The sequence below is a fragment of the Oncorhynchus kisutch genome, linkage group LG14, assembly GCF_002021735.2.
Source record: "Oncorhynchus kisutch isolate 150728-3 linkage group LG14, Okis_V2, whole genome shotgun sequence".
Classification (NCBI taxonomy): Eukaryota; Metazoa; Chordata; class Actinopteri; order Salmoniformes; family Salmonidae; genus Oncorhynchus; species Oncorhynchus kisutch.
Window position 1 is genome coordinate 23,903,002 of NC_034187.2, and position 14,735 is coordinate 23,917,736.

Consider the following 14,735-nt stretch of genomic DNA (forward strand, 5'->3'; position numbering starts at 1 on the left):
CGATAATATGCATTTTTATATCCACAAATCTCAGAAATTCCTCCAAAATATCCGGAAGAATTATAGAAAGCTACGCCAGATAACAGAAATACTCATCATAAACTTTGACTAAAGATACATGTTCTACATATAAGTAAAGATACACTGGTTCTTAATGCAACCGCTGTGTCAGATTTTTTTTAAACGTTACGGAAAAAGCCTAACATTGCAATAATCTGAGACGGCGCTCAGACGTAACAATATTTCTCCGCCATGTTGGAGTCAACAGAAATACGGAATTACAACATAAATATTCCCTTGCCTTTGATGATCTTTCATCAGAATGTAGTGCAAGGAGTCCTAGTTCCACAATAAATCGTTGTTTTGTTCCATAATGTCCAATACTAGTGTCCAAGTAGATGCATTTGCTATCACTTTCAGCTCACGTGCCCAAAAACTGACTGCTGGTCCAAGATAAATCGCACAAAAACTTCCAAAATATATATTCCAGGTCGAATAAACTGGTCAAACTAAGTACAGAATCAATCTTCAGGATGTTATTATCATATATATCCAATAACGTTCCAACCGGATCATTCGTTTTCATCTGGGGCCGATTGGAACAGCCATAGCACCCACAGAGAAATGCGCCACAGCAAAATGGCATTCTGTTGCGACACTGACTATTTTCCCTCCCATTAGGTCAAAGTTCAGAGCAAATGCGCCATTACACTTTCTACTGTATGAGGACATCTAGTGGAAGGCGTAGGAAGTGCTTCCAGATCCATATCTTGTTGGGAAAGGAGGGGGCGATAACGTCAAAGTTGCCCCAACTTTCAGAATTTCAAAACTTGTTTGGAAGATTGCCTGCCCTATGAGTTCTGTTATACTCACAGACATTGTATTGTATTTATTAGATTTATTTTACCTTTATTTAACCAGGTAGGCAAGTTGAGAACAAGTTCTCATTTACAATTGCGACCTTGCCAAGATAAAGCAAAGCAGTTCGACAGATAAAACGACACAGAGTTACACATGGAGTAAAAACAAACATACAGTCAATAATGCAGTATAAACAAGTCTATATACAATGTGAGCAAATGAGGTGAGAAGGGAGGTAAAGGCAAAAAAGGCCATGATGGCAAAGTAAATACAATATAGCAAGTAAAATACTGGAATGGTAGTTTTGCAATGGAAGAATGTGCAAAGTAGAAATAAAAATAATGGGGTGCAAAGGAGCAAAATAAATAAATTAATTAAATACAGTTGGGAAAGAGGTAGTTGTTTGGGCTAAATTATAGGTGGGCTATGTACAGGTGCAGTAATCTGTGAGCTGCTCTGACAGTTGGTGCTTAAAGCTAGTGAGGGAGATAAGTGTTTCCAGTTTCAGAGATTTTTGTAGTTCGTTCCAGTCATTGGCAGCAGAGAACTGGAAGGAGAGGCGGCCAAAGAAAGAATTGGTTTTGGGGGTGACTAGAGAGATATACCTGCTGGAGCGTGTGCTACAGGTGGGAGATGCTATGGTAACCAGCGAGCTGAGATAAGGGGGGACTTTACCTAGCAGGGTCTTGTAGATGACATGGAGCCAGTGGGTTTGGCGACGAGTATGAAGCGAGGGCCAGCCAACGAGAGCGTACAGGTTGCAATGGTGGGTAGTATATGGGGCTTTGGTGACAAAACGGATTGCACTGTGATAGACTGCATCCAATTTGTTGAGTAGGGTATTGGAGGCTATTTTGTAAATGACATCGCCAAAGTTGAGGATTGGTAGGATGGTCAGTTTTACAAGGGTATGTTTGGCAGCATGAGTGAAGGATGCTTTGTTGCGAAATAGGAAGCCAATTCTAGATTTAATTTTGGATTGGAGATGCTTAATGTGAGTCTGGAAGGAGAGTTTACAGTCTAACCAGACACCTAAGTATTTGTAGTTGTCCACGCATTCTAAGTCAGAGCCGTCCAGAGTAGTGATGTTGGACAGGCGGGTAGGTGCAGGTAGCGATCGGTTGAAGAGCATGCATTTAGTTTTACTTGTATTTAAGAGCAATTGGAGGCCACGGAAGGAGAGTTGTAATGCATTGAAGCTTGCCTGGAGGGTTGTTAACACAGTGTCCAAAGAAGGGCCAGAAGTATACAGAATGCTGTCGTCTGCGTAGAGGTGGATCAGAGACTCACCAGCAGCAAGAGCGACCTCATTGATGTATACAGAGAAGAGAGTCGGTCCAAGAATTGAACCCTGTGGCACCCCCATAGAGACTGCCAGAGGTCCGGACAGCAGACCCTCCGATTTGACACACTGAACTCTATCAGAGAAGTAGTTGGTGAACCAGGCGAGGCAATCATTTGAGAAACCAAGGCTGTCGAGTCTGCCGATGAGGATGTGGTGATTGACAGAGTCGAAAGCCTTGGCCAGATCAATGAATACGGCTGCACAGTAATGTTTCTTATCGATGGCGGTTAAGATATCGTTTAGGACCTTGAGCGTGGCTGAGGTGCACCCATGACCAGCTCTGAAACCAGATTGCATAGCAGAGAAGGTATGGTGAGATTCGAAATGGTCGGTAATCTGTTTGTTGACTTGGCTTTCGAAGACCTTAGAAAGGCACGGTAGGATAGATATAGGTCTGTAGCAGTTTGGGTCAAGAGTGTCCCCCCCTTTGAAGAGGGGGATGACCGCAGCTGCTTTCCAATCTTTGGGAATCTCAGACGACACGAAAGAGAGGTTGAACAGGCTAGTAATAGGGGTGGCAAAAATTTCGGCAGATAATTTTAGAAAGAAAGGGTCCAGATTGTCTAGCCCGGCTGATTTGTAGGGGTCCAGATTTTGCAGCTCTTTCAGAACATCAGCTGAACGGATTTGGGAGAAGGAGAAATGGGGAAGGCTTGGGCGAGTTGCTGTTGGGGGTGCAGTGCTGTTGACCGGGGTAGGAGTAGCCAGGTGGAAAGCATGGCCAGCCGTAGAAAAATGCTTATTGAAATTCTCAATTATGGTGGATTTATCAGTGGTGACAGTGTTTCCTATCTTCAGTGCAGTGGGCAGCTGGGAGAAGGTGTTCTTAATCTCCATGGACTTTACAGTGTCCCAGAACTTTTTTGAGTTAGTGTTGCAGGAAGCAAATTTCTGCTTGAAAAAGCTAGCCTTGGCTTTTCTAACTGCCTGTGTATAATGGTTTCTAGCTTCCCTGAACAGCTGCATATCACGGGGGCTGTTCGATGCTAATGCAGAACGCCATAGGATGTTTTTGTGTTGGGCAGTCAGGCAGTCGGGCAGTCAGGTCTGGGGAGAACCAAGGGCTATATCTGTTCCTGGTTCTAAATTTCTTGAATGGGGCATGTTTATTTAAGATGGTTAGGAAGGCATTTAAAAAAAATATCCAGGCATTCTCTACTGACGGGATGAGATCAATATCCTTCCAGGATACCCCGGCCAGGTCGATTAGAAAGGCCTGCTCGCTGAAGTGTTTTATGGAGAGTTTTACAGTGATGAGTGGAGGTCGTTTGACCGCTGACCCATTACGGTTGCAGGCAATGAGGCAGTGATCGCTGAGATCTTGGTTGAAGACAGCAGAGGTGTATTTAGAGGGCAAGTTGGTTAGGATGATATCTATAAGGGTGCCCGTGTTTAAGGCTTTGGGGAGGTACCTGGTAGGTTCATTGATAATTTGTGTGAGATTGAGGGCATCAAGTTTAGATTGTAGGATGGCTAGGGTGTTAAGCATGTTCCAGTTTAGGTCGCCTAGCAGCACGAGCTCTGAAGATAGATGGGGGGCAATCAGTTCACATATGGTGTCCAGAGCACAGCTGGGGGTAGAGGGTGGTCTATAGCAGGCGGCAACGGTGAGAGACTTGTTTTTAGAGAGGTGGATTTTTAAAAGTAGAAGTTCAAATTGTTTGCGTACAGACCTGGATAGTAGGACAGAACTCTGCAGGCTATCTTTGCAGTAGATTGCAACACCGCCCCCTTTGGCAGTTCTATCTTGTCTGAAAATGTTGTAGTTTGGAATTAAAATTTCAGAATTTTTGGTGGTCTTCCTAAGCCAGGATTCAGACACAGCTAAAACATCCGGGTTGGCAGAGTGTGCTAAAGCAGTGAATAGAACAAACTTAGGGAGGAGGCTTCTAATGTTAACATGCATGAAACCAAGGCTATTACGGTTACAGAAGTCGTCAAAAGAGAGCGCCTGGGGAATAGGAGTGGAGCTAGGCACTGCAGGGCCTGGATTCACCTCTACATCGCCAGAGGAACATAGGAGGAGAAGAATAAGGGTGCGGCTAAAAGCAATAAGAATTGGTCGTCTAGAACGTCTGGAACAGAGAGTAAAAGGAGGTTTCTGGGGGCGATAAAATAGCATCAAGGTATAATGTACAGACAAAGGTATGGTAGGATGTGAATACAGTGGAGGTAAACCTAGGTATTGAGTGATGAAGAGAGAGATATTGTCTCTAGAAACATCATTGAAACCAGGAGATGTCATTTCATGTGTGGGTGGTGGAACTAATAGGTTGGATAAGGTATAGTGAGCAGGACTAGAGGCTCTACAGTGAAATAAGCCAATAAACACTAACCAGAACAGCAATGGACAAGGCATATTGACATTAAGGAGAGGCATGCTTAGTCGAGTGATCCAAAGGGTCCGGTGAGTGGAGAGGTTGGTTGAGGGTCACGGAGAATTAGACAGCTAGCCAGGCCATCGGTAGCAAGCTAGCATAGGATGGAGGTCTGTTATTAGCCACCTCTTGCGTTCCGTCAGTAGATTAGTGAATACAATGAATACCAGATGAATAAGGTCGACCATTTGGAAAACTACAGTAGACGAAGCAACATTAGAATTATCGGTCTCCACGAGGGCTGTGAGGGAACGGACCCCATTGATTTCTCTGCTGCCATTATCCCCTCCCTACTGGACAAAGAAAATTTTGCTGAACGAAGGTTACGTATGTAACCAAGGTTATTTGAGCTATATGGATCACTTCAATATATTGGCATCACGCCGTGGCGGAGGGACACATTCGAGGTGAGGATTTACAGATTTACACCTGAGTACACCTGTGTCACGGCTGGGGTCCACCCCTATATATAGACTCCATGGCCGTTCTACATCATTTTTCAGGCGCCTCTAGCAATGGAGAGGATTGGAGTGATCCATATAGCTCACATAACCGTGGTTACATACGTAACCTTTGTTATGTTTAACTATATTGGATCACTCCAACATATTGGTATACCCATACCAGATTTAGTTGGTGCTAGAGGGACCTGGCCAGCTTGAGGCAAAGTCCCAGCATGGAACCGAGACGCAGGGGCCATCAATGTGGAAGGGGGGTCCCGGCACAGTCCCCGGAAGGGGAGGTGACGCCCAGGACCGCTGAACCCACTCGCGCATGGCCTCCAATCGCGACAGGCGCAGGCGTTCTGAGAACACCACACAAAACAGGCATCCAGTAGGGCGCTCCACCGCCCTCTCCGCGTGGCTCAAACCCAGGCATTGCATACAGGTTGTATCACAGGCTGTATCACAACCCATAAGGCTCCTCACAATTGGCCCAGCATCGTCCGGGTTTGGCCGGTGTAGACCGTCATTGTAGGAATAGGAGCAATAGGAACCCGGTGAAGGATAAATTACCCAGTACCTCTGCAAAAAACAGGGAAGACCCATGTGGGAAAATCAGGCAGATAAAAAAAACTCAACCAGGTAATGGATTTGATTTATTTATATTTTTGTTTTTGTTTTACACCAACTGCAATATTACCTAGCCGGTTTAATATCCAAGCAGTAAAAACAGCACTATATGATGGAGTAACTCCGTTAAGGAACTCCAAAGTTAAAGTCTCAACGTAGTGGCAAGCCCACCACGATACTCTAACACCCTGCAGGGTAATTAGCACAGAACCCAAGCCTATGGCATGGGGAGCAATTCACAACACACACATAGAACAAGCCAGTCGGCAAGTTGTGTAAGATAAATTATAGTTTGTGGCTCTTGCTGCATGAAACATAACCCCTGATTATAGAACGGGCACACAGGTAACGCGCCCCTCGTCCATCCCCTGATCAGAACCCACAACCCTTCCTCGTTCGGATCGTGAGGTACAAGGACAGAGAGAAAGTTCTCAGAACCGCGGCCAAACATTTCAAGGAGAAAGGAGTGATCGTATACAGCAGGACGGCAGGTAGCCTAGTGGTTAGAGTGTTAGGCCAGTAACTGAAGGTTACTGGATCGAATCCCTGAGCTGACAAGGTACAAATCTGTCATTCTGCACCTGAACAAGGCAGTTAACCAGCTGTCATTGTAAATAAGAATTCGTTCTTATTAACTTTATCGAACTAGGCAAGTCAGTTAAGACCAAATTCTTATTTTCAATGATGGCCTATGAACAGTGGGTTAACTGCCTGTTCAGGGGCAGAATGACAGATTTGTACCTTGTCAGCTCGGGGATATGAACTTGCAACCTTTCGTTTACCAGTCTGGTTACTAGTCCAACGCTCTAACCACTAGTCTACCCTGCCACCCCACTGACTTGCCTAGTTAAATTTGAAAATAATTATTTCCAGACATGATTCCAGGGATGGTCAAATGCAGGAATGTCACATCTGCTCCTGCAACACCCTCTACTGCTCATCCTGTGTCTCCTTGACCTGCCGCCACTCCCCCAGTTCCCTCTCTCTTTGTGTGTGTGATTGTGTGGGCGGAGACAGGTGTGCTGGAGTCAGAGCAGATCCCCACCAGCTGCAACCTGTTCCATAATCAAGACCTCTATAAATACTCAGCCCTGCCACTTCCACGCTGCCTGAACGTAATCTCTCCTCAGTCAGTCTACGTCTCTAGCCGTTTGTTACTATTCAGATCCTGTTATCCTGTTGTGCCTGTTTTCCTTGCCTGACACTGTTTTCCTCTCCGCTACAGTTCTGCCCGCTCGGACTCTGGTCTCTGTCTCCAGTCCCATGTCTCATCATCCTGCTACTCTGTCCTGGATTCCCCACTCTACTACTCCCTCGGATTCCCCTCCAGACCTGCTTACCCTGTCTCAACCCATCTCGCTCCAGCCTCAGCCTCCGCACCTGGTTTCCAGCAACCCGCCCGAGCTTCCCCTGACCTGCACTCCATCTCCCCCCTGTGTTTCAATTAATACCTTTGTTACTTCACTGGCCACTGGTTACTTCACTGGCCACTTTAAGTAATGGAATACTAGTCGTTTTGATAATGTTTACATATCTTGCATTACTCATCTCGTATGTATATACTGTATTCTATACTATTCTACTGTATCTTAGTCCATGCCGCTCTGACATCGCTCGTCCAAATATGTATCTATTGTTAATTACAGTAACATCTGCTAAACATGTGTATGTGACCAATAAAATTTGATTTGATTTAATGATGGACTGTCATTTCTCTTTGCTTATTTGAGGTGTTTTTGCCATAATATGGACTTGGCCTTTTACCAAATAGGGATATCTTCGGTATACCACCCCTACCTTGTCACAACACAACTGATTGGCTCAAACACACTAAGAATGAAAGAAATTCCACAAATGTACTTTTAACAAGGCACACCTGTTAATTGAAACGCATTCCAGGTGACTACCTCATGAAGCTGGTTGAGCGAATGCCAAGAGTGTGCAAAGCTGTCATCAAGGCAAAGGGTGGCTACTTTGAATAATCTCAAATATAAAATACATTTTGATTTGTTTAACCCTTTTTTGGTTACTACATGATTCCATAGGTGTTATTTCATAGTTTAACAATGTTGAAAATATAAAAAATAAAGAAAACTCTGCAAGGAGTAGGTGTGTCAAAAAATGTTGTCTGGTACTGTATCTGCTCACTTGAGTTTTTCATGCTTAAATTCCTCCCCCAGAAAATAGTCAATGTATAATTCGACAGTCTTTTCAGTATGAGCCCATGTATCCATATCCTATTCAAAAGTATCAACTTGTTATTGAACACTTGAGAAGCATGCCATGGGAATGAAGGACACATTTGGTCTTAAACTATTACACTGTGAACTTGTAACCATATCACAATGTCATGATCAGTTGTTGGTGAAGTTGGACCTTTAAGAAAATAATGTAGAGAGTGCTTTTAGTATTAGTGTATACAATTTGTTTTAGAAATGCATTTAAGCTAATATGTATGCCTATATTTCTGACACTACAGTAGTTCACACATTTCATATTAATGTGTTCAAATGTGAAATTGTTGCAATATTGCACATTTTTCCACAGTGACTGACTATAGAAACACTGAAATGTTAGGACAATAAACAAGTAATGCTGTGTAAACAGTTTTCTCTTGAAAATACAACCTCTAGATCAGTTGTTTTCTGAGGGAATTTGGCCTATCCACAGGGGCTACTTGTAAAAACTCATAAGATCATAGGACTACTGGTCAAATGCACGAGGGGATACATTGGTGGTACTCTGGGCAGAGAAAATGTGATGGTTGGTACAGTAATCACAAAAGATAGAGATCCACTGCTCTAGATGTGTGACTATGTAATGACACACTAATTGACGCCCTTTACTGAGCGAGTAAACAATTGTGTCGAATGTCAATATCAGGCATGACCCTTTTGTTTTAATAATTATTCACAGACTTTATTGTAGTTGTAATTACTTTCAGTAATGTCATATTATCAATCATTATGAAGTATGTCAATTATACAATAATATGAACAATGGAAACAATATTAATTAAGAGGAAGAGGAAAACTTTTATTGTTTCAAAAAGCAAAGGCGCAGGTATTTCATAATACATACTCAATGTTTCACTCTTGATTTTAAACTTTTCAAACAATTGTGACAGCACAATACTGGTATGCATGTACGATTAGTAAGTGACAGGTTGGAAACAAAGAACTTTTTAACTTTCTCTCATAATTAATGGCATTATCATCAGGACAAAAGCAAGGAAAATGTCAAGATGTAGACCTACAGTAAATACTGTTACAAATCAGCAGAGGATCTAAATTAATATATTAATATCTCAATCTAAATTAATATATTTAATTCCACACAAAGCACAAATGTCTAATTTTACAAATGATATTGGTAAGACACGCTTCGCTTAAAGAAACTGGTCATCTAGGAGACCAAGCTCGCCAGTAATGGCTGAGACTTGTTTATTGACATCCTGCAGGCTCTGAATGGCCATTTGTATGTCCCTGTCCTGCAGGAACTGATTACACTTCCCACCTACAGCTTGATAAAAGAGGCCCACAATCTCTGCCATTACAGTGCACAGTGGCTCCAGGAAGATGACAGATTGAGAGCTCACAACCATGGCAACATTAGCTTTGCCAGCCAAGACACTTAGAAAGTGGACAGCGTTCCTCAACTTCTGCTGAAAGCCAGCTATTTTCATCCGCTTACTCTTCATCTCCTTGAGACTCACATGGGTTTTCCAGATGTTGCCTTGACATTCTTCAATCATCCTTTCTTGCTCAGTCTTCTCTTGCTTCTTTGTAGCTAACTGTGAGGTGAAGGAATTAACCAAGTTCTGAAAACGGTTGACTTCCTCTTGTGCTTGCTGTGCCTGCATATTAGCTTTATTTAGTTCTACTTCTCCAACACCAACCATCACTGACCCTGAGAGGGAAAGTCGTTTTTAGCATTTTTATCATGATTACTTCTAATATTTTGATGTTAGTACAGTAGTAGTGCTAGTAAAAAATATGGAAAATTAGTATTACTAAGTGTGGTAGTTAGTAGTTAACATATTATCTGATAAACAAATGTGTTTTTATCAACTCTGTGTGAAATATATCAAAGAATAGCCTTTTTACCTGCGATGAGGCCTAGGATGGGAATAAACATAATCCCAATCCCAGCATTCCTTATTCCTTCGTTGTAACTTGCCCTGTCAATGCACTCATCCAGAGCATTCTGGGTGGACATCTTGTTCCAGTTAGCTCTGTCTAAGGCATGACTGTAATTCTGCAAGGAATCGTTGATAGCTTGACGTTGACTCTCCAGATTAGCTAAACAGGTTTTCAGACATCTATCCTCAGACTCAAGCTTTCCTTTCTTACATGTCAGCTCCTCATAGTACTTGTCTACACGTGCTAGTTGTCGACCAGCAGCAGCTTCAGATTGCTGAAAGCTATTTAGTCCTTTCTGAATCTCTTGCTGTAGGGCCTTTGTTTGATCTTTATCAAAGTTGAGTAGAATATCTGCCATATCTCTGAAATGAACCATTCCATTTTTCAAACTAGGGACAACTTCTCTCAAAAAGTCCTCCTCTCTTCTTTCTTGTGACAGCATGGTGTCTGTTTAGAGGGAAAGTGATAACAGTTCAAACATTAAACCCTTTTTTTCATGACATCATAGAAATCATGGACTAGGTACTGTTAAGGAATGACGACAATACATATAAAATAGTTGTAATTTACTTAGAATAAATCCACTTTTAAACAACACTTACAAATTGAGTTATTCAAAAGTGTTTTGTACTGACATCAGAAGTACTAAACTTATCAAGTGACAAGTTTACATTAGTAAAAGGCAAGACAGACGACAATTCTTATTTTTGACTCACCAGTCAGTAGAGGATGTTCCCTTCTTTTGGTGAGGATGGTGTGTGAGATGTATTGCCCAGATGGTAACAGCTTTTATACTTTGCATGTATGGTGGTTGTTGTATAATATGTACAATACAGTTTAACCAATAATGTTGGGATCTATAAATGCTCATACAGTTTTGTGTGGAAAGCTTATGAACTATAGTTCACAAAATTATACTATATTTAAATCATACATTGAAAATAAGATTTGAAACTATTTTGCTGTCAGTACACTTTGCTGTCAAATACTGCTATTGTTTTGTTTCTGTTTTAATAGTCTTACTTCATAAGACAAAAAAATACAGGTGGATATTTCATTGTACTTTTCAAGTGACCAAATATATTGATTAATTCAATCATTCAGCAAAATGTAAACATTTCTAGAAAAGTAGAATTGACTTGACACTGCAAATATGCAAATATTTCATATTTAATATAAATACCGAGGTAAAGCCAGTTTCAGGTTGGATATTCGCCTGTAGTTTTCCTTACGTCCACCAACAGCAGTTAGGGACCGTCAACGTAGTGACAAATCAAATTGGTCAAATTTCAATAGCTCTATAAACATGACTCCTAACACTTTCAAAATTGGTTGTAGACACACATCCCGTTAGTTTGTCAATTTTCATCTCACATGGTGTTACATGCATTTAAAAAAATGTAAAATGTCAATATCTCCTTGGTCATGTAACCTGGTGACTTCAAACAAGGTGCAGAATGTCCGCTCAGTGGCCCTACACATTGCACACCCATTAGTTGGTCAATTTTCATCTCACATGGTTTTACAAGAATCTTTCAAAATGTAGAATTTCAATACTCTGATATCTCTGTTTTCTATATATTTTGGTTAGGTCAGGGTGTGACTAGGGTGGGTGCTCTAGGTTTTTGTATGTCCAGGGTTTTTGTATGTCTAGGGGTTTTGTATGTCTATGTTGGCCTGATATGGTTCCCAATCAGAGACAGCTGTTTATCATTGTCTCTGATTGGGGATCATATTTAGGCAGCCCTTTTTCACACTTTCTGGTGTGGGATCTTGTCTACAGTTAGATGCCTGTGTGCACACTAGTAGCTTCACGGTTCGTTTGGTTGTTTGTTGTTTTGTTTTGGTGAGTTTCAGTTCATTCAAAATATGTGGAACTCTATTCACGCTGCGCCTTGGTCTCATCATTACGACAATCGTGACAGAAGATCCCACCACAAAAGGACCAAGCAGCGTGTTCAGGAGGAATGGACCTGGGAGGAGATCCTGGATGGAGCAGGACCCTGGACACAGGCTGGGGAGTATCGCCGTCCGTCCGAGGGAGGAAATTGAGGCAGCGAAAGCGGAACGGCGACGTTAAGAGGAGTATTACCAACGAGGCAAGCACGAGAGGCAGCCACAAAATAGTTTTTGGGGGGGCCACACGGGGAGGTTGGCGGAGGTAGGGTTTAGACCTGAGCCAACTCCTTGTGCTTACCGTGGGGAGCGTGTGACTGGTCAGGCACTGTGTTATGCAGTGATGCGCATGGTGTCTCCAGTGCGCATTCATCACGAGGTGAGCCCGGTGCGCTCTATTCCAGCTCCCGGCATTTGCCGTGCTATAGTGGGCATCCAGCCAGGATAGGTTGTGCCGGCTCCGCTCCTGGTCTCCAGTACACCTCTTCGAACCAGGATATCCTGCGCCGGCTCTACGTACTGTATCGCCAGTACACCTTTGTTAAGAGAATTATGTTCTCAATGTTCATAAACTACTCAGTCTGCAACCCAGAATTTGTAAGATACTGGTCGAAATGAAAACAGACAGAGGCCCAGCCTACAATAGTCAAATGTTTATTCACGAGAACGTTCTGAAGTCCACAATACAAAGACATCCATTTTATAGCGGCGCACATACTTCCAAACAAACAGTAGGTATCCTGCGCACTTACTGTCTCCCTACCCAGGCGACATAGATTACAGAGACCGTGAGAAGCACTCCCTATCCTCCCCCAAGTTTGGGGAGGCCATGAGACCAAATCTCTCAGTGGCCCCTAGCCAAGGTCAGCACCGAATTTTGCTCAGACAGTCTGTGTTTAAGATGCTATAGAGACATATTGTACAGATGTATTGTTTTACTGACTAAATGTGTTTAAGATACTGTAGAGACATATTGTACAGATATATTGTTTTACTGACTAAATGTGTTTAAGATACTGTAGAGACATATTGTACAGATATATTGTTTTACTGACTAAAACTACACACATCATTAATTATAATTTTATGATTCTAATCAATTTCATACAATTATATGGTTTCAGGGTGGAGTATTCTAATCATTCATTTAAACATATAAATCCCATGAACAGCCTTCACAGCCCAGTGCGTCCTGTGCACATATCGAGCTAAAGTGAGCATCCATCCAGGCCGCATTGTGCCAGCTCTATGCTCCAGGTCTCCAGGGCATCTCCACAGACAGGAAGTCCTCTGCCTCCTCTCCGCACTCGCCTTAAGGTGCATGTCATCAGCCCGGTGCCACCTATACCGGTCCCACGAATCAGGTTTCCAGTGCGCCTACACAGTCCAGTAAGTCCTGTGCCTCCTCTCCGCACTCGCCCTGAGGTGCGTGTCATCAGCCCGGTCGGTGCCACCTGTACCGGTCCCACGCATCAGGTCCCCAGTGCGCATCCACAGTCCAGTACGTCCTGTGCCTCTTCCCCGCACTCGCCCTGAGGTGCGTGTCATCAGCCCGGTCGGTGCCACCTGTACCGGTCCCACCCATCAGGTCTCCAGTGCGCATCCACAGTCCAGTACGTCCTGTGCCTCTTCCCCGCACTCGCCCTGAGGTGTGTGTCATCAGCCCGGTGCCACCTGTAATGGTCCCACGCATCAGACCTCCAGTGCGCCTCCACAGTCCAGAGCTTCCGGCGACAGTTCCCAGTCCGGAGCTTCTGGCGACAGTTCCCAGTCCGGAGCTTCTGGCGACAGTTCCCAGTCCGGAGCTTCTGGCGACAGTTCCCAGTCCGGAGCTTCTGGCGACAGTTCCCAGTCCGGAGCTTCTGGCGACAGTTCCCAGTCCGGAGCTTCTGGCGACAGTTCCCAGTCCGGAGCTTCCGGCGACAGTTCCCAGTCCGGAGCTTCCGGCGACAGTTCCCAGTCCGGAGCTTCCGGCGACATTTCACAGTCCGGAGCCTCTAGCGACGGTCCCCAGTCCGGAGCCTCCAGCGACGGTCCCCAGTCCGGAGTCTTCAGCGACTCGCTGCAGTCCAGATCCTCCAGCGGTGGCTCCCAGTTCTGAGACTCCGGCGATGATCCATGGTCCGGTTCCACAGAAGCGGAGGGATCAGTGTAGGGAGCCGGAAGTATGTCTAGGGTTTTTGTATGTCTAGGGTTTTTGTATGTTGGCCTGATATGGTTCCCAATCAGAGACAGCTGTTTATCGTTGTATCTGATTCAAATCAAATCAAATGTATTTATATAGCCCTTCGTACATCAGCTGATATCTCAAAGTGCTGTACAGAAACCCAGCCTAAAACCCCAAACAGCAAGCAATGCAGGTGTAGAAGCACGGTGTCTAGGAAGAACTCCCTAGAAAGGCCAAAACCTAGGAAGAAACCTAGAGAGGAACCAGGCTATGTGGGGTGGCCAGTCCTCTTCTGGCTGTGCCGGGTGGAGATTATAACAGAACATGGCCAAGATGTTCAAATGTTCATAAATGACCAGCATGGTCAAATAATAATAAGGCAGAACAGTTGAAACTGGAGCAGCAGCACGGCCAGGTGGACTGGGGACAGCAAGGAGTCATCATGTCAGGTAGTCCTGGGGCATGGTCCTAGGGCTCAGGTCAGTTGAAACTGGAGCAGCAGCACGGCCAGGTGGACTGGGGACAGCAAGGAGTCATGTCAGGTAGTCCTGGGGCATGGTCCTAGGGCTCAGGTCCTCTGAGAGAGAGAAAGAAAGAGAGAAGGAGAGAATTAGAGAACGCACACTTAGATTCACACAGGACACCGAATAGGACAGGAGAAGTACTCCAGATATAACAAACTGACCCTAGCCCCCCGACACATAAACTACTGCAGCATAAATACTGGAGGCTGAGACAGGAGGGGTTAGGAGACACTGTGGCCCCATCCGAGGACACCCCCGGACAGGGCCAAACAGGAAGGATATAACCCCACCCACTTTGCCAAAGCACAGCCCCCACACCACTAGAGGGATATCTTCAACCACCAACTTA

General features: G+C 44.1%; 1 protein-coding gene across 1 annotated transcript; it reads right to left on the reverse strand.

Annotated features, from left to right (window-relative positions):
• Nucleotides 1-8,668: 8,668 nt before the first annotated feature.
• LOC109903204 (uncharacterized) lies at nucleotides 8,669-10,893 on the reverse strand. The gene is made up of 3 exons (XM_020499851.2): nucleotides 10,516-10,893; nucleotides 9,764-10,246; nucleotides 8,669-9,566 (listed from the first exon to the last, which is right to left on the reverse strand). Exons 2-3 carry the CDS (start codon nucleotides 10,239-10,241, stop codon nucleotides 9,046-9,048), a joined length of 999 nt encoding a protein of 332 aa, XP_020355440.1. The 5' UTR covers nucleotides 10,242-10,246; nucleotides 10,516-10,893; the 3' UTR covers nucleotides 8,669-9,045.
• Between the last annotated feature and the right edge of the window lie 3,842 nt (nucleotides 10,894-14,735).

What these genes read in the sequence shown, in the direction of transcription:
- LOC109903204 (XM_020499851.2), bottom strand. Translation starts at nt 10,241, where the DNA reads ATGCTGTCACAAGAAAGAAGAGAGGAGGACTTTTTGAGAGAAGTTGTC. An exon ending in CATCCTAGGCCTCATCGCAG is followed by an intron (nt 9,567 to 9,763) that starts GTAAAAAGGCTA and finishes TTTCCCTCTCAG; the next exon opens with GGTCAGTGATGGTTGGTGTT.